General features: G+C 40.1%; 1 protein-coding gene across 11 annotated transcripts in view; it reads right to left on the bottom strand.

The window, feature by feature from the left end:
• The window catches only part of dip2ca (disco-interacting protein 2 homolog Ca), a 190,742-nt gene that overhangs the window by 79,039 nt on the left and 86,589 nt on the right, over nt 1-25,114 (bottom strand). For 6 of the 11 annotated variants that reach the window (XM_022681072.2, XM_022681076.2, XM_022681074.2 and 3 more), the window contains exons 2-5: nt 22,600-22,671; nt 13,095-13,205; nt 6,347-6,472; nt 2,915-3,163 (exon numbers count right to left, since the gene is read on the bottom strand). In XM_022681072.2, the coding sequence (XP_022536793.1) occupies nt 2,915-3,163; nt 6,347-6,472; nt 13,095-13,205; nt 22,600-22,671 (558 nt within the window). The remainder of the gene's footprint in view (nt 1-2,914; nt 3,164-6,346; nt 6,473-13,094; nt 13,206-22,599; nt 22,672-25,114) is intronic. The other 5 variants (XM_022681084.2, XM_022681095.2, XM_022681098.2 and 2 more) reach the window with 2 other exon arrangements.

Below are 25,114 nucleotides of genomic sequence, written 5' to 3'. Positions count from 1 at the left end.
TCAGCAAAAGGCCATGTGGCTGAAACAGATAAAAGGCACTATAATATTCACATTAGATACTTTATTATAATATCATGATAATATCATAATAACGTTATTACTGCCATGGAATGTTTCTGCCTTTATTCCACCTCTACGACTGTCCAAAACAGCCATGAGCTAAAGCTTCTGGGAGCTTTCCAGAAACCACAAGCCCTCTTACTCTCTTTCTCCTGTTGTCTGCTTTTAGATGGTGCCACAACAAAATCATGTGAGAGGGTCTAAGATAGGACAGAGAAGGAGAGAGAGAGAGAGAGAGAGAGAGAGAGAGAGAGAGAGAGAGAGAGATAGAGGCAGTATAAAAGTGGAGAGAGAGAGAGAGTATGTATAAAAGTGAAGAGAGAGAGACAGTAAAAATGTTCAGAGAGAGAGTGTGTATAAAAGTGGAGAGAGAGAGAGAGAGAAAGAAAGAGAGAGAGACAGTAAAAAAGTGCAGAGAGAGAGAGAGTATAAAAGTGGAGAGAGGAGAGTATAAAAGTGGAGATAGAGAGAAAGAGAGAGAGAGAGAGAAAGTATAAAAGTGGAGATAGAGAGAGAGTATAAAAGAGGAGAGAGAGAGAGAGAGAGAGAATATAAAAGTGGAGAGAGAGAGCGACAGTGTAAAAGTGGAAAGAGAGAGAATAAGAGAGAGAGAATAAAAGTGGAGAGAGAGAGAGAGATAAAAAGAGGGAGAGAAAGAGAGAAAGAGAGAGAGAGAGAGAATGAGAGAGAGAGCGAGTATAAAAGTGGAGAGAGAGAGCGACAGTAAAAAAGTGAAGAGAGAGAGAGAGAGAGAGAGAGGGAGAGAGAGAGAGAGGGAGAGTATAAAAGTGGAGAGAGAGACAAGTAAAAAACACAAAACAGACAAAGGCAATGGAGTGAGAAGAAAGAAGATGAAGGAGAAAAAGAAAAACTGAAGGAGAGAATCAGAGCAGAGAAAGAGAAAAGAAGGGGGAAAAAGGAACAGAACAAGAATGAGGGTACTGGACAGAGTGAAAGAGGTGTTTTTTCTGTCTAGACGTTTAATCTGAGCGTGGGGAGCTCTCCTACATGATACGGCTAATAATGGCGTCCAGGGCGGGTAAGAAAGAGGGTCTCGATGAACCTCAAAGCAGCTTTCTCCATTCTTCACTCTGAGGGTGGGGGGAGGAGGACAGGCAGTAACCGTCTTCCCTTTTCCTACTGGGCCTTGTGTTTACATTTAAAACCAGCTGCCTGAATTGATTCAGCATCTGCACGGCACACGCTGGCTGTGTCTGAGGTGGAGTCTAACAGAGTACATTTTTCTTCCTGTACGTCTCACTGCGTCTCACACCTAACGATAAACAGGTAGTGTGCAATAGTGTGGACAAATGTGCTCTGTATAGACAACTGTGCAAAAGTTAGACATCATTTCATTTAAAGAAAACAGCCATAAAGAAAAAGTTATTTCAGAAGGAGCTCTTAAATTCAGCAACCTAGCTGCTGCTTGATAGTTGTATTCAAAAAGGAGGCAGCAATTAATTGCTATTGTGCATTCCTAAACTATTTTTATCCAGACCACCATAAATGCTGCAGCCTTTGTCATCTGTTGCACCTGTTAAGGTGGAATGGGAAAGTTTTCTATCTAGATAACTAGCTACTGAGATGAACTACTATTGTTTTTGTTTGTTATGAAATAAAGTGACCATAAAACAAAGGTTATCATCATTTTTAACAAGGACAATAATCAAATTTGTGGGTTTCTTTGATCGGATTTGTGTTTTCTCAAGGCCCTCTGAAAAAAAACTCTGAAGTTCCATACACCCATAACACATCCTCCTACCCCTCCAACCTAACAAGAATCAGGACTAGTGCCACTAGCGGTGTTTGCTATAGCTCTGTTGTTTCCAGGACTCATTGTACTTAGCTAAGTGATGCACTCTCGAAAGGGGAATCCAGTTAGTGGTCAAATCTACTAACAAACGATTGATTAAATGTCACTGTACAGTCACATCCTAGCAAATCAATAATAATAATAATAGGGTCTTTTTAAAGTAGAGAAAAGGACAGAAACACTTGTGTATTGTGGATTTGAAAGTGGAGCTTGATTTTCTTCTTTTTTGTCTCAAAAAAGAAATCTTTTAGTGCTGTTTATAGGATAGACATCTACCATGTCTTGCGTGATTGGTAGGGTTATATTTTGTCAGTATCTTTTAATCACTGAGCAGTTATTTTAAATAAATATTTCCCTATTCCTTATGTAAGAGGATTGTCTTATATCTTATTCCTTCAGAAATATCTCCATAAAAAATTAATAGCTTATGCTTAATGACTGATTTGACTGGAAATTAAAGAAATGAAGAGTACTATATGAGGCCCACTTTATGCACTTTATATTGTATATTCACACATTTGTGAACTTATTTGAACTTTCACAAAGTGTGTGATAATATCAGTGTAGAGTTTGCACAATCCTCATTTCTACATGGTTTGCATAAGCTCCTATAACGTTCCTATACCTATGAAGCAAACTTCACACACATTACAAAACATTACTAATCATTTGGCCAAATCTGTGGTAAGGAAAATGTAAAAAAAATAAAATATTCTTTGCCAAACTGCATCTTAAAAAAAGGCTTCAGGAAGAGCACTAAAGCACAAAGAGCAAATATTGACATCTACTGTATAAGCGAAATGAAATAAAGCAGGTAAGTCTGAGGTAAGCACCAAGCGTGGGTAAGTTGGAGGCACGCAGACACAGGTACAGATAAAGAGGAAGCAAAGAAAAAGGACGAGAAGCTGACAGTAGACGGGGGCAGACGCAGACAGTATAAAGGCAGCAGAGGGAGTTTAGGCAGCATAAAGCAGCAGAGGAGGGGGAGAAGGTGGAGGAAGGTGAGGAGGGAAGGAAGGAAGGTGAAGGTGCTGGAGTTACCTGACTTGCTGACGTGTGTCTGGGCGAGGACGTCGGCCAGGCGTCCCGCTGCCCCGCTGCCACCGCTTTGCGTGCTGGAGGACGAGGAGGAGGTGGTGGAGCCCTGGTGGATGGCGCGGCTGATCCAGTGGTCCATGCTGACGCTGCCCTGACTGGACGTCGGCGTCCCCTCGCCCTGCCCGCCCTCCTCCTCCGAGCCGGACGACGTGTCTGTCAGGGGGGGCAGGATAGACGAAAGCGGGGAGAGGCCTAGTGAGAGTCACTCACACCCACTCGACGCTCAGCCCAGACGGTGGATTTATATAGTGTGTGTAATGCATACGCTGCCGTCAAAAGAACTGGGGATTACAATTGTCTTAAACTATCTTTTTAGTGATGTAGATTTTTATTAAGATATTTTGAGGAAATTTTATTAACCCAAATTAATTCCTCATGGTATATACCTTAAAACACCTTCTTCTAGCTTAATTTAAATCATTTTCACTCATAACTCACTAAAATAAGTAGAGAATTTCTGTTAAAATTTTTGGTTCTGAACATGTTCATAACAAAAGAGACTGTTCCCATTTAATTTTCCCAACTTTTTTGTTGCCAATTCCCATCCAAATTGTAGACTTTCCATACATCAGCATTTTTAAAAGGATTTGGTTGTAGATGCTACCTAAAAGACACGTGAAACCAGCTGAGCACATCTTTTAATACTGTAAAGTTTCAGTTTTTTATTTTTGCTAATGTAACATCCTTAGACACTTAAGATAAGATAAGATAAGATAAGATTAGATAATCCTTTATTAATCCCGCAATGGGGAAATTACCGTATTTTTCGGACTATAAGGCGCACCGTATTATAAGGCGCACGATGAGTGAACGGTCTATTTTTAGTGTTAGTCCATACACAAGGCGCACTGGATTATAAGGCGCACTAAATGAAACTTTATTTATATCAGTAACAATAACTCTGAGCAATAAATCCTTCACAATATCTGTGAAAAATAACAACATCTCTGAGCAATAAATCAACAAGCACAGCAAGTAACTTACGTATTACTCCGCGACGCTCCTGACAACGGTAGCCGCAACGCTCCGACAGACCATAATATTATGTTGAAGCACAGCAAGTACGTATTACTCCGCGAGGCTCCTGACAACGGTAGCCGCAACGCTCCGACAGACCATAATATTATGTTGAAGCACAGCAAGTACGTATTACTCCGCGAGGCTCCTGACAACGGTAGCCGCAACGCTCCGACAGACCATAATATTATGTTGAAGCACAGCAAGTACGTATTACTCCGCGAGGCTCCTGACAACGGTAGCCGCAACGCTCCGACAGACCATAATATTATGTTGAAGCACAGCAAGTACGTATTACTCCGCGAGGCTCCTGACAACGGTAGCCGCAACGCTCCGACAGACCATAATATTATGTTGAAGCACAGCAAGTACCGCATTACTCCGCGAGGCTTCTGACTATAATAGCGTGTTGTGCCGAATTCGGTGAATAAAACGGTTTTAAAACAGAGATAAAGATTGGATAAGTTTCATTTCTGGATGAAGTGATTTCCAGCGCTGTTTGGATATAACTGTGGATTACAGGAGACTGGATTGATGGATTCTCTTTAGTCTGGACGCGTTTTGAAGGTAGGACCTGTGGCTGAGCGCGGGTGTGTGTGTTCGGGGGGTGGCGGCAGTGACCGGAGGTTAACCCCGGACAAAAGGAGAGCCTTTTATTACTGGAAACATGCGCTCTGACGCAGCTCTAATTCATGAAACATACATCCTACAGTAAAAGCACAGTTCTGGAATCCGGAGAGCCAGACGGTTCGAATGGTGTATGACATGACCGCATTCGATGAAATATGGACGAACGATAAACGCAAATATGAGAGTTATGAATTATTAAAATCATAACCAAGGCATATTTCGCCCTAAATGTTTATTTTCTGAAAGGATATTCCGCTAAATAGGCTAAATAGCTCAAAAGCAGAGATTCTAAGCTTTAAAATGGTATATTGGATGTCTATATTGAACCTGTAACTGTTCATAACTATTCAGAAACACAGCCAGTTATGAAATATTAAATATTTCTGGCCCGCCGGTGGGCCAGCGCGTGTTAAGAGGTTAACTTTACTTAGAAGTGGGCGCTAAAAAGAAACGGTTTGTGCTATTACCCCAGAACGGGTGGAAAGGAAAGTTTACCGGCACCTTGTTCTGGCCACGGAGCTACAGTGGAAACTAGCTACCTTGAGCCACAGCCGAGAGGCAGTACGGCAGTCAAAGGTAACCGCGCGCTAGCCCAAGAGGGGGATCTTTTTCTGGCGTGGGTGAGGAATTCTGCACAACAGAGCGCCGTGTACCACATAAAAATCGAGGTCAGTAAACACAAGCAAAATCCATACACAAGGCGCACTGCATTATAAGGCGCAATGACGATTTTTGGGAAAAAATAAGTATTTTAAGTGCGCCTTATAGCCCGAAAAATACGGTATATAAATAAAAGGTTATATAAATAAACAGGCTTGAGGTTAACAAGTTCCTAGCAAGTGACTAGCATCATGCTAAGTAATGGGGGAGAGGGAGGGTCCTTCTACCTACTCATGTTGAATATGTTTTTTTTTGTATTACCAGTTAAAATTGGACTTGCAATCTACCAATTATAGGATCAGATTTTTACCATGTTTCTGTAAATTTATCGCACTGAAATTCAGAAAAAAGACAGAAATGGCTGATCCTATCAATGCAATCTGACTAATCAGATGTTAATACACTGACATGTCAAAAGTCACAGCTTGGGAATTCTTGGTTTGGGAACACCAACATCACTATATCAGGTGTGAATGAGGTGTGAAGTGCCAGATGTGATGTGATGTGATGCTTTATTTCTGATTTTTTTTTGGGTATGTAACATTCCTCTATCCACAGGGTCACAAGGAAATACATTATAGAAGGAATTACCACCCACGGTGGACAGCGCAGTGGCTAGTAATGATCTTGACCGGCGGCATCTGGCTATAACTATCCATGCAAACAGGCGAAAGCTTCTCTGGCAGATATGCAGGAGGTTCCACGCGCACATCACACAGGTCAGTGCAGTTTAGTTTGATATGACCTGAATCTAGTGGCATATTAGTGTATAACTTATAACATTTTTAGTCAGTTTTCTTGGAGTCTTTCCTTCATAGACTATATATTGCTTTTGTTAGAAAATCTACATTTAAAATGATAAATAAATTGGGAAACTGTCCTATCATGTTTTGTCAAAGCGACTGATTTGTCAACGCCCACTCTGCCCAAGATCTAAACAGTTTAATATGCTATATTACTGTAAACTGATCAAGAACAATTGTATCTATATCAAAAAGACTCCAAACGTCCCCATCGTTTTGACTGGCAGTGTATGTCTGTGAGTGGTGGGTTGGAGATGAGGCTCACCTGGAGGGGTGTAGGCATCCATGGAGGTCTGGACCACCAGAGAGCGGCGTTTCGACGGCATGGGGACGGCCACTTTCCTCTCTTTGTGTTTGGCGAGGGCTGCTTGTACCGCTTCCGTGTGCACGTCTGTGAGAGTGAGAGCGGAGAAACAAAGAAATGAGTCCACAAACAACTTCATTAGGTGCTAACAATGGCTGTGGACTGAAGACGAACAGCTGAAACACACTGTGACATGAGCTGAGTGACGGAGGGGCCGTAACACAAGCCAAGGCACCACCTCCAGCCCTTATGTGCACTAACTAGGCTTACTGACTCATTTTTATGTGTAGTGCAAGAGAAAGAGAATGGGGAGAGAGAGCGAATCTTTGTGTGTGTGTGTGTGTGTGTGTGTGTCTGTGTGTGTGTGAGTGTGTGTGTCTGTGTGTTCTTAAGATCTGACAGCATAGCTGACAGTACCCTGCACCCACTGCCATGTTCAGAGGAAAATATGAAGGTATGGCACTGTTCCTCACACTGACACAGCCATGGTCTCTAATGATCCAACAGAAGCTAGGCATGGACATACTTGTCCAAATACAATATTAATAGAATATTCAAACTCTCACCACTTGTTTGTATTGGTTTATCAAATAGGCAACACTTAGACTGTAATGTGACTATTTCTGACAAGTAATCTACACTTAAATAATACGATTTTGCAGTGCTGCTGTTGAATTAATATGACATACAGCTCTGGAAAAAAACTAAGAGACCACTTCAGTTTCTGAATCAGTTTCTCTGATTTTTCTATTTATAGGTATATGTTTGAGTAAAATGAACATTGTAGTTTTATTCCATAAACTATGACAACATTTCCACCAAATTCCAAATAAATATATTGACATTTTGAGCATTTATTTGAAGAAAATGAGAAATGGATGAAAAAACAAAAACAAGATGCAGAGCTTTCAGATCTAAAATAATGCAAAGAAAACAAGTTCATATTCATAAATTCATAACGTTTTAAGCGTTCAGAAATCAATATTTGGTGGAATAACCCTGTTTTTAATCACAGTTGCACAATGCATCTTGACATGTTCTCCTCCACCAGTCTTACACACTGCTTTTGGATAACTTTATGCCACTCCCGGTGCACAAATTCAAGCAGTTCAGTTTGGTCTGATGACTTGTGATCATCCATCTTCCCCTTGATTATATTCTAGAAGTTTTCAATTAGGTAAAATCAAAGAAACTCATCATTTTTAAGCTGCCTCATTTTTTTTCCAGAGCTGTTCATTGAATATAATAAAAGAGTGGCAGACAGTGCTCCATTTAGACTATTAGATAGCAGTGCTGGACTCTGTATTTACTGTTCTGCTCTTACTGTTCTGTTTATATATCAAGTAAACTTTACTGTTACTTTGATACAGTTTCCCAAAAATGTGCATTTAAAAATATGCCTACAGTGTAGCAATATTTTGCAACATGTTAAATAGTAAGCAAATTATTATGACGTATTTTCAGGTTCTTACCCATAGACAGTCCTAACATATTTCTTTCCGTTTGTCATGCTTAGTGTTAAGTCCTGCCATCGATGTTAATAGAATACAGAGTGTTATTTACTGTTCCCTTGTTTAACTAGTTACTGCTGTACAACTTTTTTGGTTAAACTAATAAACCCACTTTGTTATTTTACATCTGAAAGTGTCTGGATGGCAGACAGCTGGCAGTAGCAGAAACTACACTGTATTTATTTATGCAGGATACACCAATTAGTCACAAAATGTCACAAAATCAGGGAAAACATATGCTACCTTCAAAACCCTGCACACATCAGATTCTTTCTAAAACTGATTATACCCATAAACAAAATAAATGACTTAAAATATAGTGTCCGGCCAAAATAAACGCCACCAAAAAAAGGTCACACACTAATATTTCATTAAACCGCCTTTATAATTTATTGTGGCACACATTCACTGTGTCATTGTTTTAATAAGCTTCTGCAACGTCACAAAGTTTATTTCAATCCAGTGTTGCATTAATTTTTCACCAAAATCTTGCAGCAGCATTGATGATGGTAGAGTCTGAACATTGCACAAAGTCTTCTCCAGCACATCCCAAAGATTCACAATGAGGTTAAGGTCTGGACTCTGTGGTGAACAATCCATGTGTGAAAATGATGATCTCATGCTCCCTGAATCACTCTTTCACAATTCCAGCCCCATAAATCCTGACATTGTTGTCTTGGAATATACCTGTATCATTAAGGAAGAAAGAAAAATCAATTGATGGAATAACCTGGTCTATATTCAGTATATTCAGGTAGTCAGCTGACCTCATTCTTTCAGCACATACTGTTGCTGAACCTAAACCTGACCAACTGCAGCATCAACCCCACATCATATACTTTTCTAGGGGGCAGGCAGCGTATGACCATATATTTATATGAGCTGCAATAATTACAATCAGGCATATATTTGCTGTCTACCAGGTAACTGGAATCTTGAAACTTGAAAAATCTTGATCTCAAAATTGTACTGTAAATATATGAATCGTTACACCACTGAAATAGTGTTTTATCATCAGCCAAACCCAAGAACACAGGGCTAATGCTATGTTCAGTTGAGGACTGAATAGAGTGAGCACACAGTCCTGCTGTAAAGACAGTACAGAGAAAATCAGTCTCACTAAGGGTCATTTGGGCTGAATGAGAGGAGCTGGGCGGTGCTGAATTCAGGCTGATTCTTAAAAGCAGTCTGCCTCCAGAAATCTGATAATGACCCCAATCACCCTGCCAAAGCAAAAGGCCTGTTTAAAGCAAAGAGCAAAAAAAAAACCAGTCAATCCAGTTAAAGCTGCCCACAGTTTGACAGGAAATCAGTAAAGAGGGTGGTCCACTGCTGGTCTAGCCACAATTTTACTGCGGTTGGCCAGATTTGTGCAGACGAGTAGACACACACATTGCTCAGCACTGCTTTACTTACTGATACGAAAAAGTGTAAAGGTATTTTTAAGACAAAAAATTGATTAAAGGACCAGTATGTTATTGTATATTTTATCTACTAAATAATACAATTATCCATTTGTGTCATTACATATCAAAGAAATATGATTGGTCAGTTTCTCAGACTGTGACTAAGACTATATATAGACTGAATGTTCCTTTCTTTTAAAAATCTGTACTGTAAATGCTGTGGCTTTGTTTCCTGTCTGCCTGTTTCTAACTGCCCTTCTAAGTTTAAGTGCTGGCAGCTCTTGATGTTTGTTTGTTCTTCTTTGAATTGTCCCTAACAAAGCAGAAATCTGATTGCTTTAGTGTCTGATCCCACCTACTGCCCATTCCCCATTCCCATTTCCACACCCCGGATTGCCAGGTATGAAACGTAATAGCAGGCAAAAACACTGCAGTGCAGTTTGTTTGTTTTGCAAAAAAACAAACAATTATTAGCCCATACAAATGCCAAGCTGGATCCTTTTCTCTCAAACAGGTAATCAATGAGCTTCAGCTAAGGTTATCTAACCTTAGCTAGGCAATTGCTCATAATCACTATTAGAAATGGTATTAACCCAGTGGCTCAGCTGGGCTAAAGTAAAGAGTTCCTCACTAGTACTGGCTGACACTGTCATGCTACAACATTGTGAACTGTTACCAGTGAGTCAGTAATTAGTAATCAGTTTTAATTTTCTTCAAATCACATCCTTTTATAAAAACATGGTCAACAACAGCAAGCGTAAGATGTCTTGTTATGAAACAGAACAGCACACAGTTTTTCCAATTGTCTTATGAAACAACAACAGGCGTTACAGTGACAAATCCTCGTTAGTGTCTCATTTGATCTTTCCAGCAGATGCACTTTATCCACACTCCAAACTGTACATCTTGATTACTGCAGCTCTATGTAAACACTGAGTTATTTAGATGTTTACGGTCTAAAAATAGCGCTATCTGTTTGAGAAGTGGCTTTCCATCAGAAATGACTCAAAGAAAGAGGCGGGAAAAACTAACAGTCAGAAGTTATCAGAAGTCTGAATCAATCCGCTTACTGAACACCTCCAGCTCCTCACAGATTAATCTCACCTTCACACACACACACACACACACACACACACACACGCATACGCATACGTCACATTTCTGCTGTAAAAGATAAAGCACAAAGCACTCCTAGGCCATGAGACACTTCAAACAGAGATCCAATCAGAAATTTAGGTCTGCTGACACATCAATTGCCATATATTTGCTCTGAGGGAGGAGGTTAACTGCACGCCAATCGAGCCGGGCCCTGAGATAAGCTAGTCACAACATTAACACACAGACTCCAGTAGGACTGTGTATTAGCAAGAACTTGGTGATACCACAGGTACAGGGTACAGGTACAGGGGATATGTTAATATTAGTGCTGGGCGGTGTGGCCGAAAATGCATATCACAGTATTTTCCAAGATTCTGACGGTTTCATGGTATATCACGGTATTTTTATTATTTTATTTTTTTTTATTTATTTATTTATTTTTTTTGCAGGACTGGGATAAAAATTTTTTTTGTGAGTTACTGTACTGTTAGGAGTACATATAATATAAAACACTAAGGCTTTAAATTAAGGCTTTGATTATTATCGCTAAAGAATGTACTTAAACAATACGTAGACCTTAAAAATAGATAAGCCAGCAACTTTAACACAGCTTCCTTTACAAAATTAAGTATTTTAATAAATAGTTCTATAAACACTATAAACAAACCTAAAATACTCAGTGTTTAAGTATTCAAAGAGATATTTCTCAAAAGTTCTATTGCACAAGTTAGATACAAGTTTAATATTAATTTACAATGTTTTTCTGAAGCCATTAGAGGCATTACAGTATTTAAATCAGCTGCAATTCCTTTCTTTCTCCAGTTACAAATACATTCAGATCATTCTTCATGCTACAGTATTATTATATTTAATAGGGCTGTAGTTACTGCTTTATTTTACTGGGATAAAAAACACTCATACAGTAGAAACAGCAGCAGGAGGTGTTCTGATTTCTCAGCAGGACGGAGCTAGACCAGCGTTTCACTCTCTTCTTTGACTGTGTTTTCCCGCATAGCACTCTGCAGCGCCCTCTAGAGGTATGACGGTATAAAAGAAACGCATACTGGTTCAAGTTCACCCCGTGGTATACCAGCACTAGTTAATATATCGCAATATTTTGTGACTGTAAGAAAAGAGTTAAAATTGTACTTTTTATCCAGTCAGAACAAAGGGATCTAACAACATAGATAAACATAGAGATCTAGCAATATAAAACACTGTCTGATACCATTCTTTGTCTGCCACATGTAAACTATTCATTAACCCATAAAAAGCCCAGTCCCATTTCTGAGTATAGATGCCAAATAAACAATTGAATCAAATACTCCCTGGACAGTAAATATAGTTGCTCAATTGATTTAAGAATGTCCCAATACTTTTGCTCACAAATCAGAATATTCACATGATATGAATTGTTTACAAAAAACAGCACATTTAATCATAACTGTCTGCCTGTACTATATCTAAAAAAAAAATAGTGTGGGATTGGATCAGGCTGGTCAATACTAAAGGTGTCCGAAAATTCTAATCAATTAAAAATTTCAAGACAAGACAAGGCTTATATATATTCTGAATACTAATGTGAGCACAAATGGAATTTGGCCTCCACTGTTAACCCATCCGTGCAGTTAAAACACACCTAAACAATAGTGAGTACATTCAGAAAACACACACAGTGTTTTGGTGAGAACACATGCCTGGAGCGGTGGGCAGCAGTGAGGGATAAGGAGCTTGCTCAAGGGCCCAACACTTCCAGCCCGCCAAATCTTGTCGTTGATGGCCCGGTGCTCTAACCACTGAGCCACCACCACTGCACTAGTGCACCATAATGTTTTAAAGCTCTGCATGGATTGTTATTAACAAGTATTGATTTTTAAGTAAGACAATATTTACATGGTACAACTGGTGTCAGACATTTATTATTTTTGTTTCGTGTTTAAAACCTGACTGTGCTCTTGTTTTCAGTTACCACTGTACTGATGGGATAAAAAGTCAAGTTTTTATTTTGATTTAAACAAAATAAATATATCACCTTGCTTACAGTGTCTCAAAAGATTGTGGTGTATATATATTGAATCGTAAGCCCTGCATTGCAATGCATATTATGTTATGCTAGTTCTTGCCAATACATAGACCCAATTACTATGGTGTGTTTTTGAAGTTTTCACAGTTTTCCTTTTATTTTCTTATAAAAAAAACACAGTATATTGCCTTGCTTACTTGGAGTTTTTTAATAAATCGTATTGTATCGTCAGCCTCTAGTTAATACCCAGCCCTAGCCAATACTCAGTAAAAGCAGGATTGGGACATCCCAAGTTAATACCATTAGCCATTAGCCTCCCTTCTCCAGTAAAAACGTAAATAATAAAACATCAGACAACAAACACTTCTTAAGTAATCTTAAAAGCCTAGTTATTTGTGTTCTTTGTGTGATTTTCTCCTGAATTATCCCCTTAACGTTAGAGACACGAGGTGTGAGTAGTTCTTAATATAAGACAACAGAACTAATATAAACCCTCTGGTTGCTGAATCATCTCTCTGATTGTATTCATGAAGCACTGAAGGTTAATTTACATGACTTAATGAAACAAAGACATTCTGCTGTGTTGATTGTCATGCTACAGGAATGAGCTCATTATACAGCGCTGTAGGTGATGCTGTAATAAGACGGCCGCGTGCTGCCTGCAGACTCACCTGATCTGTAGCGTTCATCCCGGGTGCCAGAGGAGCGTCTGCGGTGGTATCGGGAGGCGGAGGAGGGGCCCATGGGCGGTCTGCGTTCGTGTGCCATGGATGCTTCCAGCCCTGAAGGACGAACAGGGATAAGACAGAGGGAGAGAGAGAGAAAAAGAGAGAGAGTGAAAGAAAGAGAGAGAAAGAGAGAGAGAGAGAGATGATTATGCAACCTAGCAAGAACCAAGAAAGCACTGCAGGCCTGCTTTTATTACTTATTCACCTCGCACATCTCTGCATCTACCACTCTCCTCCTCTCTCCATCTTTCTCTCTCTCTCCCTCACTCATACACACCCCGCTTGGGGTGTTTTCTGCTTTTATCCCCCCTACACACACACACACACACACGTGCATACACACACACACACACACTTCTGTAACTCTTGCCTTGTGCACCTGCCTTGGCCATTTGCATTCCCGATTTCCTGCAGCCTCTTTTCCTCCTGTTCTATTTCTTCTTCCTCCTTCTCTCTTCGTCTCACGCCCTCTCTCTTCTCTGTATCTCTTTGTCCCCGACTCTGTCACTCTCTCTCTCCTTCTCCCTCTCTCTTCCTCTCTCCCTCTGTTGTGGGTAGCTATAACTGCTGCAGAGGCAGAGCGTAGATAACCTGCTTTAAGGCTTTCACTGTAGGTATATAAAGCTGTGGGCAGGCTCGCTGGATCCAGGCTGCTGCTGCTGCTGCTGTGTTGCAGTGCTGAGATGTTCTAGCAAGAGAAGTCTGATTATTGAGGTCCAGGCATTACTTACTGTATCATCAAATGCTACAAACTATTCATTTAAGATTTTTAATCAGATTTCATACTGATTTAAAATATCTGAGTATCTAAAAAGCTCATTTTACTTTTTCAGATCAGAGCATGGTGTTGTGTGACTGGAAACAACTGCCCAGCAAAGATGCAAAGAAAGCTCCCAAGTGAAAAGACTTCCCTATAAAGACTTTTTCCCAGTAACATCATAACATCATCGACAATCCTCCTCTCTCGTAAACTGGCTTTCCATTTTTTTTGAAGGACATCAGGTCAAGCATTATAAGAGCTCCATTTCATATACTGCCTGGCCAAAAAAAAAAGGGTCACACACTGTAATATTTTGTTGGATCGTCTTTAGCTTTGATTGTAGCACACATTCACTGTGTCATTGTTTCAATAATCTTCTGCAAAGTCACAAGATTTATTTCAGTCCAGTGTTGCATTGATTTTTCACCAAGATCTTGCAGCATTGATGATGGTAGTGTCTGACCACTGCACAAGGCCTTCTCCAGCACATCCCAAAGATTCTCAATGAGGTTAAGGTCTGGACTCTGTGGTAAACCCTCAATCCATGTGTGAAAATGATGATCTCATGCTCCCTGAATCACTCTTTCACAATTCCAGCCCCATGAATCCTGACATTGTCATCTGGCGCTGTCAGTCTGCCCATTCAGTACAATTGTTCTCCTAAAGACTCCATTTCCCAGCATTCTCAGCCCATGAACTACAGTGATTCGGCTGAACACGTGACTCTGCAGCGTTCAGCCTCTCCCTCCTTCTGACTGCTCATTTCCCACACCTGTTTGTGTTTGTATAAATAGCCCTATGTTCCCTTGGTTCTCTGCCAAGTATTAGCTAGTTTATTAGCTCTGTTATAACGCGAATTCCTTGCTTTGTTGCCTTATTGTTATCGACCCTTTCTGCTCTTAGTTTACTCTCTTGTCTAGCCCTATAGTTCTGCTGTTGATCTTTAGTTGCTGACCTTGTTTCCTCTCTGACTACTCACTTGCCTTATCCCTTTACTCCTTATTGTTTATCTGTGTACCGACCCTGTTTCTGGCTCACTACGTCCTGGCCCTGCTAACATGATGGAATGACCTGGTCTATATTCAGTATATTCAGGTAGTCAGCTGACCTCATTCTTTCAGCACATACTGTTGCTGAACCTAGACCTGACCAACTGCAGCAACCCCACATCATTTACTTACTTAAATTCAGATGGCGACTTTTTTTTTGGGCCTGACAGTGTATTTTGCCAGTGACCTGTCCCCTCATTTGTAGCATCTCATGCAACTGTTTTATCATATGCAATAAAAAAAACTATGTAAAATAGCATCAGTAAAATACTAAATGTTATATCAATACAGCAGATGTCTGTTAGCTGAGTTGGCAGTTGAGTTGTCCAGTGGCATTATGCCATGTTCACACTATCATCTAGACTAGTTGTCTTGTAATTGAGAATCTTTTAATGGTTGTAGTGTGTGGACTGCGTGACTAATTATGTGGCACAGGAACAAAATAACACAAGATCTTTCACTAAGCCAAACCCAAGACAGGTCAGTCTGCGTTCCAAAAACATTTACTCACAAAAACACACTGATGCCATGGACAAGAAACATTGACTTTTTTCTACCTAAATGAACGTCCATAAGAAACAATGGGAAACAAGTTGTATCAGTGCACTGATTTGACAAAAAACACAGAGAAAAAAATAAAAATGGGCAAGATAATAGATGCCTTTGTATGCTGTATAACTCCACCGTTATGTTTCTCCTCACCCTGTATTACTGTAAGCAATTTCTTTGGCTGTAGCTAGTTGCTAAACTAACTTCCAGCCATAACACTTTTCACTCTACAGGAGTTAGACACCGCAACTGGTCCAGGTATTACACCTGCTAGATATATGCCAGGGAATTACAAGACATCAGTGATGGCAAGCTACATGAATAGGATTCGAACCAGTGATTTCCTGATCAAAGTGGCAGCACTTTGGCAGCCCACTGGACCAAGCTCTAGGATTGCTTCTTTTAGTAGTTTGCACATGTTCGAATATTAATTAGCCTCTGCTATGTCAAAAAACACCACAATTCCCAAAAACCCTGAAACATTCGACTAGCAAATCAGGACTTAATTTGTGTAGTGTGAACCTGGCAACAGTTCAAAAAGATATAGCAATGTGTCACATGACCCATAAAAACACATGGCTTCCTGATGTGTGGCTGTGAAAACCATAACCATAGCATTCTCAATATTTTTTGCATAGTCTAGTATATATAATTTTATTGTACTAGAAGATCATTTATCTGTTTTAAACGATACATATTAAAACTGCCATCTATCATCTAAACTATCTAAATAATTAATATATGTATTATAGCATTTTTATGTTAATGTGAGCTTACTTTATGATTTTTTATCTACATGTTGTAGGCAATCTACAGCTATACTATCTATATGACTACAAATATCAAAGATCTATTTCTGAACTGGAGGCAAAAACTGCTCTGAATTGTCTTCAGTAACTGTGCATCCAGGCTTTTAAGCTATCGATGGCTTTTAATACATTATTACGATGCACTGCTGTGTTGTGTTTCTTGGCTGCTGTGCAAATGTTGTTGTCTTGTCTTCTGGCGTCCCCCAGGCTGAGGGACACGTGCGCTCCTGCCCAGCTGCCCCTGAGCCAGAAATCAATTTCATCTCGCAATGTCCAGGCCCTGAGATTTATTCACTCAGGCACAAAGGTGAGAGAGCGGGTTCAGCCGGGATGATGCATGGATGTGCAGTGCATCTGACAGAGGATAGAAGGGGTTGGGTGCAAGTAGAGAGCATTACTGTGACCAGACATCACACAGAAAGGTGAATAGAACGTCATGCTGAAAGACCTAGCCCCTCCATCTTACCTCACCAGACAAAAATAAAAATAACTGTTCAAACTGAATGAAACTGAACTACTTACTGGGTTTGGTCAGGTTCCCACACATGTTTTCAAATATCTGTGAGGTTCGGGTCATGTTTAAACTTTTCATTCAGGTTTTGAACAACCTGTTATTTCACAGACTGATTTAGGGGTTAGTTTCTAATAAAATGATTAGGCTGTTAATTTCTGTTTTTTTACTGATGACATGAATTAAATGACAAGGTCATTTAAAAGTGTCATTATTAGTCAGGTCAGGATTGGAAAATATGCTACACTACAGGCAGTTTTATACAGAATGTTGCTGACTTTGTTGGGTTCAGACAGACATTTATAATACTACAACTTGTGTATAGACAGAACTACAGACAGATTTTTTAGACTACTGTAAAGTTTAGACAGAATTTGACAGACTATGGGTTTGGATAGAATTTGGAAGTCTGCAGTCGGGTTTAGACAGAATTTTCAGAGTACAGTCGAGTTTAGAGAGAATTTTCAGATTACAGTCGAGTTTAGACAGAATTTGACAGATTAAAGTTGAGTTTAGACAGAATTTAGAAGCCTGCAGCCGGGTTTAGAAAGAATTTGGAAGACTTCAATTGAGTTTAGACAGAATTTGACAGACTACAGTTAAGTTAGACTGTAAATAGGGAGAATTTTGCAGGCTACAGTCAACTTTAGACAGCATTTGGCCAACTACAGTCGAGTATAGACTGAATTTGGCCGACTAATGTCAAGTATAGACAGCATTTGATCAACTACAATTAAGTATAGACAGCATTTGGCCAAATAATTTCAAGTATAGACAGACTTTGGCCGACTACAGTTGAGTTTAGACAGTCTTTGGCTGACTACAGTCGAGTTTAGACAACATGTGCCCGACTACAGTTGAGTTTAGACAGCATTTGGACGACTACAGTCGAGTTTAGACAACGTGTGGCCGACTACAGTCGAGTTTAGACAGCATTTGGCTGACTACAGTTGAGTTAAGACAGCATTTGGCCGAATACAGTCGAGTTTAGACAATATGTGGCCGACTACATTCGAGTTTAAACAGCATTTGGCCGACTTCAGTTGAGTTTAGACAGCATTTGGCTTACTGCAGTTGAGTTTAGACAGCATTTGGCTTACTGCAGTTGAGTTTAGACAGCATTTGGCTTACTGCAGTTGAGTTTAGACAGCATTTGGCTGACTACAGTCGAGTTTAGACAGCATTTGCCTGACTACAGTCGAGTTTAAACAGCATTTGGCCGACTACAGTCGAGTTTAGACAGAATTTGGCCAACTACAGTCGAGTTTAGACAGAATTTGGCCGATTACAGTCGAGTTTAGACAACATGTGGCCGACTAAAGTTGAGTTTAGACAGCATTTGGCTGACTAAAGTTGAGTTTAGACAGCATTTGGCTGACTGCAGTTGACTTTAGACAGCATTTGGCTGACTACAGTCAAGTTTAGACAGTATTTGGCTGACTGCAGTTGAGTTTAGACAGTATGTGGCCGAATACAGTCGAGTTTAGACAGCATTTGGCTGACTACAGTTGAGTTTAGACAGCATTTGGCTGACTACAGTCGAGTTTAGACAGCATTTGGCTTACTGCAGTTGAGTTTAGACAGCATTTGGCTGACTACAGTCGAGTTTAGACAGCATTTGGCTTACTGCAGTTGAGTTTAGACAGCATTTGGCTGACTACAGTCGAGTTTAGACAGCATTTGGCTTACTGCAGTTGAGTTTAGACAGCATTTGGCTGACTACAGTCGAGTTTAGACAGCATTTGGCCGACTACAGTCGAGTTTAGAAAGAAGTTTGTCAGACTACATTCAGATCCTGAGAGAACTTTATCAGGTTTCAGTCAAATTCAATTGGTACTGGCAAAAATATGGTTGATAATGCTTTGATTAATAAAAAACGTTTTTGTGAAAAAAACTATAATGGAATTTGAACTTAATATTTTCTATGAGGAAAACTAAAAAATATATAAATAAAAACCTAATAATAAATCAAAAATATAGTAAATGTTTGCTGCTCCAAACCAAGTTCAAAGATTTATTTAGAAGTGTTGATTTTAGGAGTACATATGTTGAAAACTGAAAACCATATCAATCCATATAAAGGAATTTACTGCATTTTCTAAAATTAAAATATATGTAATATACATGTAAATGTAAATTATATTGAATTATCTTATGTCAGTATAGTTTTTTATCTCCTTATAATTAGCATCAGTCACAAAATATTTGCATTAGTTGAACATTCACTCAGACAGAACTTATTCAGGCTACAGTCAGTTCAAGTTCAGACTGACTGAGAAAGAAAGTTCTTGGGCTATTTTTGGGTTTGTATCAAAATTTCAGGACCAATTAAAGCTCTACTCTCCTCGTGAGCAAGTGAGGGTCATTTCCACCAATCACTTCTGATTGGGTTAACGTTTTCTTGCCCCGGCAAGTGGCCAAAGTGTCCTGCAGAGGCAGCCTGCTCTGTGTGGGTAAATGGAGGCATTAAAAGTCCTACAAGAAGTCAACTGTATTCATCCTCTTTGAAAGGAGACTACTGAGGCATGGTCTGTGCTGGCAGAGAGGGGTGTGGGAGGGGGGGGCAGTCTGTACCTCGTGTCCTACCCGGGCTTAAAAACAAAGGGAGGACAGACAGTCTCACATGTCTTGTCTTTATCAGTCTAAAAAGTGACAAAATAGTTTGTAATTAGATTAAAGTGGGTCTTATTAAACATTTGCTGGTGGACCTAGTACCGAGCCCAGGTCACAACGAAACGGGAACCGGACTGCTGTCCATCTTCACAGCAAAAGCACACTGTGCTGCAGCCATGATGTCATATTTTACTCACAACCAGACAGAGGACATGCTGGCTGCCTGTTGCTATGGCGACAAACGCTGCTCTCATCAACAATGCAGTTGCGGTGTACAGTCGCTCGGATCGGGTACGGGAAAAAAGCCTTGAAATGTCAAATCGCCAGTTAAAAATAAAACGCCAAGGACTTCAGTACTGGAAAGGATGAAAAAGTCTCTCCCCTTACACACACACACACACACACACACAGCGAGACGTTCTTCTTCAGATGGCCACGGACAGTGACACAGGCTCCAGAGATGAAACGAGCAATTACTTTGCAGAGGATCTCTCCATGCTAATGGCGGCGGCCTGTTCCCATTACGTTCCGACTAATGGCATCTCGCAGTTTGAGGACAAGAGGCGGTCAGCCTCCAAGGGCTGGCAGGGCAGAGATTTGCGCTTATATTGATGGTTTTACATGTTTTATAGGAAAGGCTGGGCTACCTTAGTGACCACCTGTTTTAAAGGGACCATATGCATTCAATGTTTCCCACAAAGACCACATGAAATACGTTTCTTTGTAGATTCTTGACAAAGCTGTTTTTGTCAGTCTAAAATCAAGTCAATTTAAGCTTGTGTGAGACAAGACAAAACAAGAGAACCATATTAATCATACTAGTACTGGATAAACAGATGGAATATAGCCTCCACCTTAAACTCATCCATGTAGAATACCCCACATATGGACCAGTAGGACACACAGTGGCATACAGTAAGTGCACGTGACCGGAGTGGTGGGCAGCCATCTCTGTGGCACTCAGAAATCAGTTGTTTAAAAGCTCGCTGCTGAGCCCAGGTATTGAACACATCACCTGGTCATCAATGGCCCAGAGTTCAACCCACAGAGCAATCACTGCCCATAGTATAAGCCAAATGTTTGGACAACCTCGTCTCATTTAATGTTTTTTTCTTTATCCTTATATTTTTTTACATTGTAGATAAATACTTCAGATATCAGAACTATGTAGTTTAAACCAGAATATGTTTTACACTTTAGACAGCTTTGCACGCTCTTGGCATTCTCTCAGTCGGCTCCAAGAAATAGTTATCCAACAGTTTTGAGGGAGCTCCCAGAGGTGCTGAGCACTAGTTGGCTCCTTCTGTTTAACTCTGCAGTCCAACTCATTCTAAACCATCTCAGCTGAGTTTACGCCAGGTGGTAAAGGAGAAAAAAAACTTTTTTTTTTACTTGTTTACTACATAATTCCAATTTTATTTTCCTCATAGTTTTAATAATATAAATCAACAATGTAGAACAGAATAAAAAAAGAAAAAAAAACTGAAAGAAAATTCCCTCAGTGCAAGAAAGAGAAATCTTGAGAGGGGAACACATCATCCTTTAGTCGACACCAACTAGCAAAACACAGTGCCCTTGAAATGCAGCTACAGTTGCATGCAAATGTTTGGGCAGCCTTGCTTAAAATTCTGGTGATATAGGATAGGATAGCAGTGTGTACAGTACTTTGAATTTGAAGTGTTACCTCAGGGGTTGTGGTGGGAAACACAGGGCAATCACACAATGTAATATTATCATGATATGTTGCCCACGATAAGGATGATATCATGATTGATCATGATGATCATTACTGAACAGAATACAATTCTGGTGTCAATTTTACAAATTTTTTACATTTTTGTCACACTCCAGATTTAATGAGGTTGTTGTTTGTCACACTGTAAGTGACACAAAAGAAACAATTCAATCCGATTTGAAAATCGGAAAATGAATTGTAATAGGATGAGCTGCTACAGACAACTCAATTGCAGAACAGTTAATCTTAAAAATCCAAAAATAAAGGAAAAAAAAAAACACACAGCTCCTTACGCAGGATTAAACTCCTGGGTAAGGGTCGTGGTCCATGACACTGCCGCTGCCCCAGCTAGTGAATTGGGATGCGACCCGGAAAAAACTCCCTTATAAGGAGATAGGGAGCCTGAGAATAAGCGGAAAAATGAGAACGGGTAGAAACTAAAGTCAACACAAACAAATAACAGAACAAAAACAACTGTGCAGAGAGATAATGAAGAGCTAAAGCTAATGTAGACACAGGTTATGGGTTATGAGTGTGAGCAGGTGCTGGACACACCCTCAGTGTAATAATTATAACCAGCAATCATGACTAGTGATGTCTGGCTTGATCACATCTACATTTAATGCAGGATGCCCCGAATACGTATCTCACAGATCAGTGCAGCATTCTTAAAATATAATTTCCTGTTATATTCATCATTTAAACCAGTTTCAAACAGGACACATTTCATGGAAAGAGTCTTCTTACTCAACGAAGCGGAAAAAGCGAAGCTACGGAAGATTATAACAGTTCAAACCCGTGTTAAAGCGAGGAGGGTTTTCTGAGTACCCTTTATGAAGCCCTCAAGTCAAGCTTATGAAGAAGTCTTAATTCAAGTGCAGACACTCTCTTATCAGCTCAGAGCAAGCGGGGGCCAGGGAGCAATGCGCAGAGAGCTCCATTAGCTCCACGGCTGGATAAGGTTATGGAATGCTCGGCTTTCCTAATGAGGCTTTGAGAGAGCCATGAGAAAAACTAGGCAATTACAGTATCGTTCGACAAAAGGGATCCAACAGAACAGAGACAATGTGGTGGATATAACCCTTTGAGGAGCTGAGCAGAAGATACCTGTGAGGAATTGCTCTGCTCAGATCTCGAGCCCTGGACTCTCTGCTCTGGAGAAAACCTACACCCAAAGCAGCTTTTCAGGCCTGCTGGAGAAAGAGGAGGAGGAGGAAGAAGAAAAAGAAGAGGAGAGGAGGAGGAGGAGTAGTGGAGACACCATCTGCTGTGCAAGACGTGTCTCCCTCTCTCTCTGTCTCTCTCCCTCGCTCAGATCGCTATCACTGCTTAACTCTCTGGGCGCACCATTCTCTAGGCTGAGATAAGCTCCCGCGTCCCAGCAGAGGGAGGCCAAGCTGTGAGCAGCACCAAGAAATGTACCTGGAGGCTGTGGAAGATAAGCTCCGAGTAGTTTTGCCCTCTTCTTCTCATAGCCTTTCTGTGTGATGTCACCTGCAAAAAAGCAGAGAAGAGAGAGAAAAATCCAAGATCAGAACAAAGACTCGTCAAAGAGTACGTCAGCATACAAACTGTTTAAAAATGGGTTTCTCGCAGCAGTCAGACACAAACTCCGCCCACTCTTTAATGCACAGCAATACAGACCAATTTAAGTATCAGAAGAATTCAACTGTGCAATTTCTGTCAAAAATACAACATTAAACTTTACTTCTGCAAAAACTGCATTTACACAACTTTCCCCTCAGCAGATATAATCAGTGATCTAAAACAGACATCAAAGCTACATCCTTATCTGATTTATACTTATAAATGTGCATTGCAAAACAAGCTCTTAGCAACACCACAGCAAAAACCTGGGATACCAAAGCTCAGTGTTTCTCAGTCTAAGACCTGCAGCCCCCTGCCATGCACATACAGGTTATGACTGCGCACTGCAGGCCAATCAGATTTGTTTCTCAAGTCAGATCACTTGAGATAACTGTCCACGTCCTCTTTGGATTTGGGTGTCTTGGTTCTTGGTATCATTGGTTGCTGCGGTATCGAGGTCTGTGTCAGTAACTACCCTTTGATGCTTTTCTTAGACCACTGCACATCCAATACTCTAGATTTGATGAGGTTGTTGTTTGTCACATTGTGAGTGACGCTAAAAAACAATGAAATCCAATCTAACTCTGAAAAAAGCATCTGCACAAATCTGAATCTAATCACATTTTAAACCACCTCCAAACATGGTTTATCTTCAATCTGCCAAAGACTATACAGTATTATGCCACAAATTAGATCTGACTGAACACATCCACAATCCAACTAGTAAGTGCTTACCAACAGTATAGGATTCAAGGAGATTTCAAGGGTTGTGGTATACCAGCACACAGCTGGTATACCACAGCAACCACCTGGGATATCATAACAACCAATTAGCAACCACCTGAAACTGACACTGACTAGCAACTACCTTGGATACCATACACATAAAAGTCTCATTCCGCTAAAATCCACTTTTTCTTGTTCTTTGTGAAATACAATAGGTCTCTCTGAGTTGTATATGCATGCTGCACATGAAACTCTTCCTCAACCTTCATTAGTAAAAGAAAATATTCAAAAAAACGTGTCGATCAGGAAAAACACCCTGTCTACGCCAACTTCTTGACAAAGCTGTTTTTGTCATTCTAAAATCAAGTCAATTTAAGCTTCTATGCGACAAAACAAAACAAGAGATATTAATCATACTAGTACTAGAGGAACAGATGGAATATAGCCTCCACCTTTAACTCATCCATGCAAAATACCACACCAGTAAAGAAACACAGTGGCAACCATCGCTGTGGCACTCAGAAATCAGTTGTTTAAAACTTGTTCGTTCCTGTTATTTGTACAAATAAGACATCAGTGTTAAATGCTTTGCCCAGTAATGCAGAGCTAAGAAACAAATGGTTCGAATTCGTCTACGGAACACCACCAGCAAAGTACAATTGAGATAGGTAGGTGTATGTTTAAAACTGTTCTGTTTATACTAGTTAAAAGTAAAAGCTTTTACTTTCTGGATCTGGACTACCCACCTCTGTGTGTTTACATAGGATCTCCAGTGGATTTGGTGTTTTACAGAGTCTCTAAGACTCTAAGTGACTAAGTGGCTTAACTGCACTTATCAGGGCATTACACATGTTGTTAAGTAACATATGACATTGCAAAGACTGTTATTAGTGTAAAAATGTCTTTATTTTAAAACATTTCTAACTGTTGCGGGTCTCACTGCCTCGCAGCGCTGGTAGCCAATCAGAGGCGATATGTTTGCATGTATGAATATTCAAGAGCCAAAATCTTGTCGTTTCTCCCCGCGCACTCCACCACCGTACTAAGCAGCATTATACCGGATCACCAGAGCGTTTTTTATAATATATATATTTTTTTTTTTACAAAAAACAGCTCACATGACATTCATTCATACTAAAGACCAAAACTAGACATTTTATGAATGAATGAAAAAAATGATGGAACGAGACCTTTATGGTGCCCCCTTTGGATTCAGTTGTTTCTCCTGCGGCAGAGAAGTTTGAAAGCGCTGTATTTCCACGGCCGTAACCACGCCTCTACCACGTTGCCGTTTACCAAGGTCAAAGTTCAACATGGTTCACATGAAATCATGCGAGAAAAATTGTAGTCCAACAAACAAAAAATACGGGCAAGAGACTAATATTAACGATTAGTGAATCCTCTCAGCTGTACAACACTTCCATACACTCAGATAAAGATAACAGGAGAAGGATCAGAATGGGAACGTATATTCTGATGTTGAGAGACAGATATATGTTTTACAGATGCTGTAGCCGACTTAAAACTCAGAAACACTAGTCACAGAGGTGACGCGTTTTAGAAAACCCTGCAAGCACCTTTAGCCACACCAGTGCAACCACCTTTAAACACACCAGACAACAAT

The sequence above is a fragment of the Astyanax mexicanus genome, chromosome 1, assembly GCF_023375975.1.
Source record: "Astyanax mexicanus isolate ESR-SI-001 chromosome 1, AstMex3_surface, whole genome shotgun sequence".
Taxonomy (NCBI): domain Eukaryota; kingdom Metazoa; phylum Chordata; class Actinopteri; order Characiformes; family Acestrorhamphidae; genus Astyanax; species Astyanax mexicanus.
The sequence above is the reverse complement of the archived record's forward strand: the minus strand, read 5'-3'. Positions and strand labels throughout refer to the sequence as shown.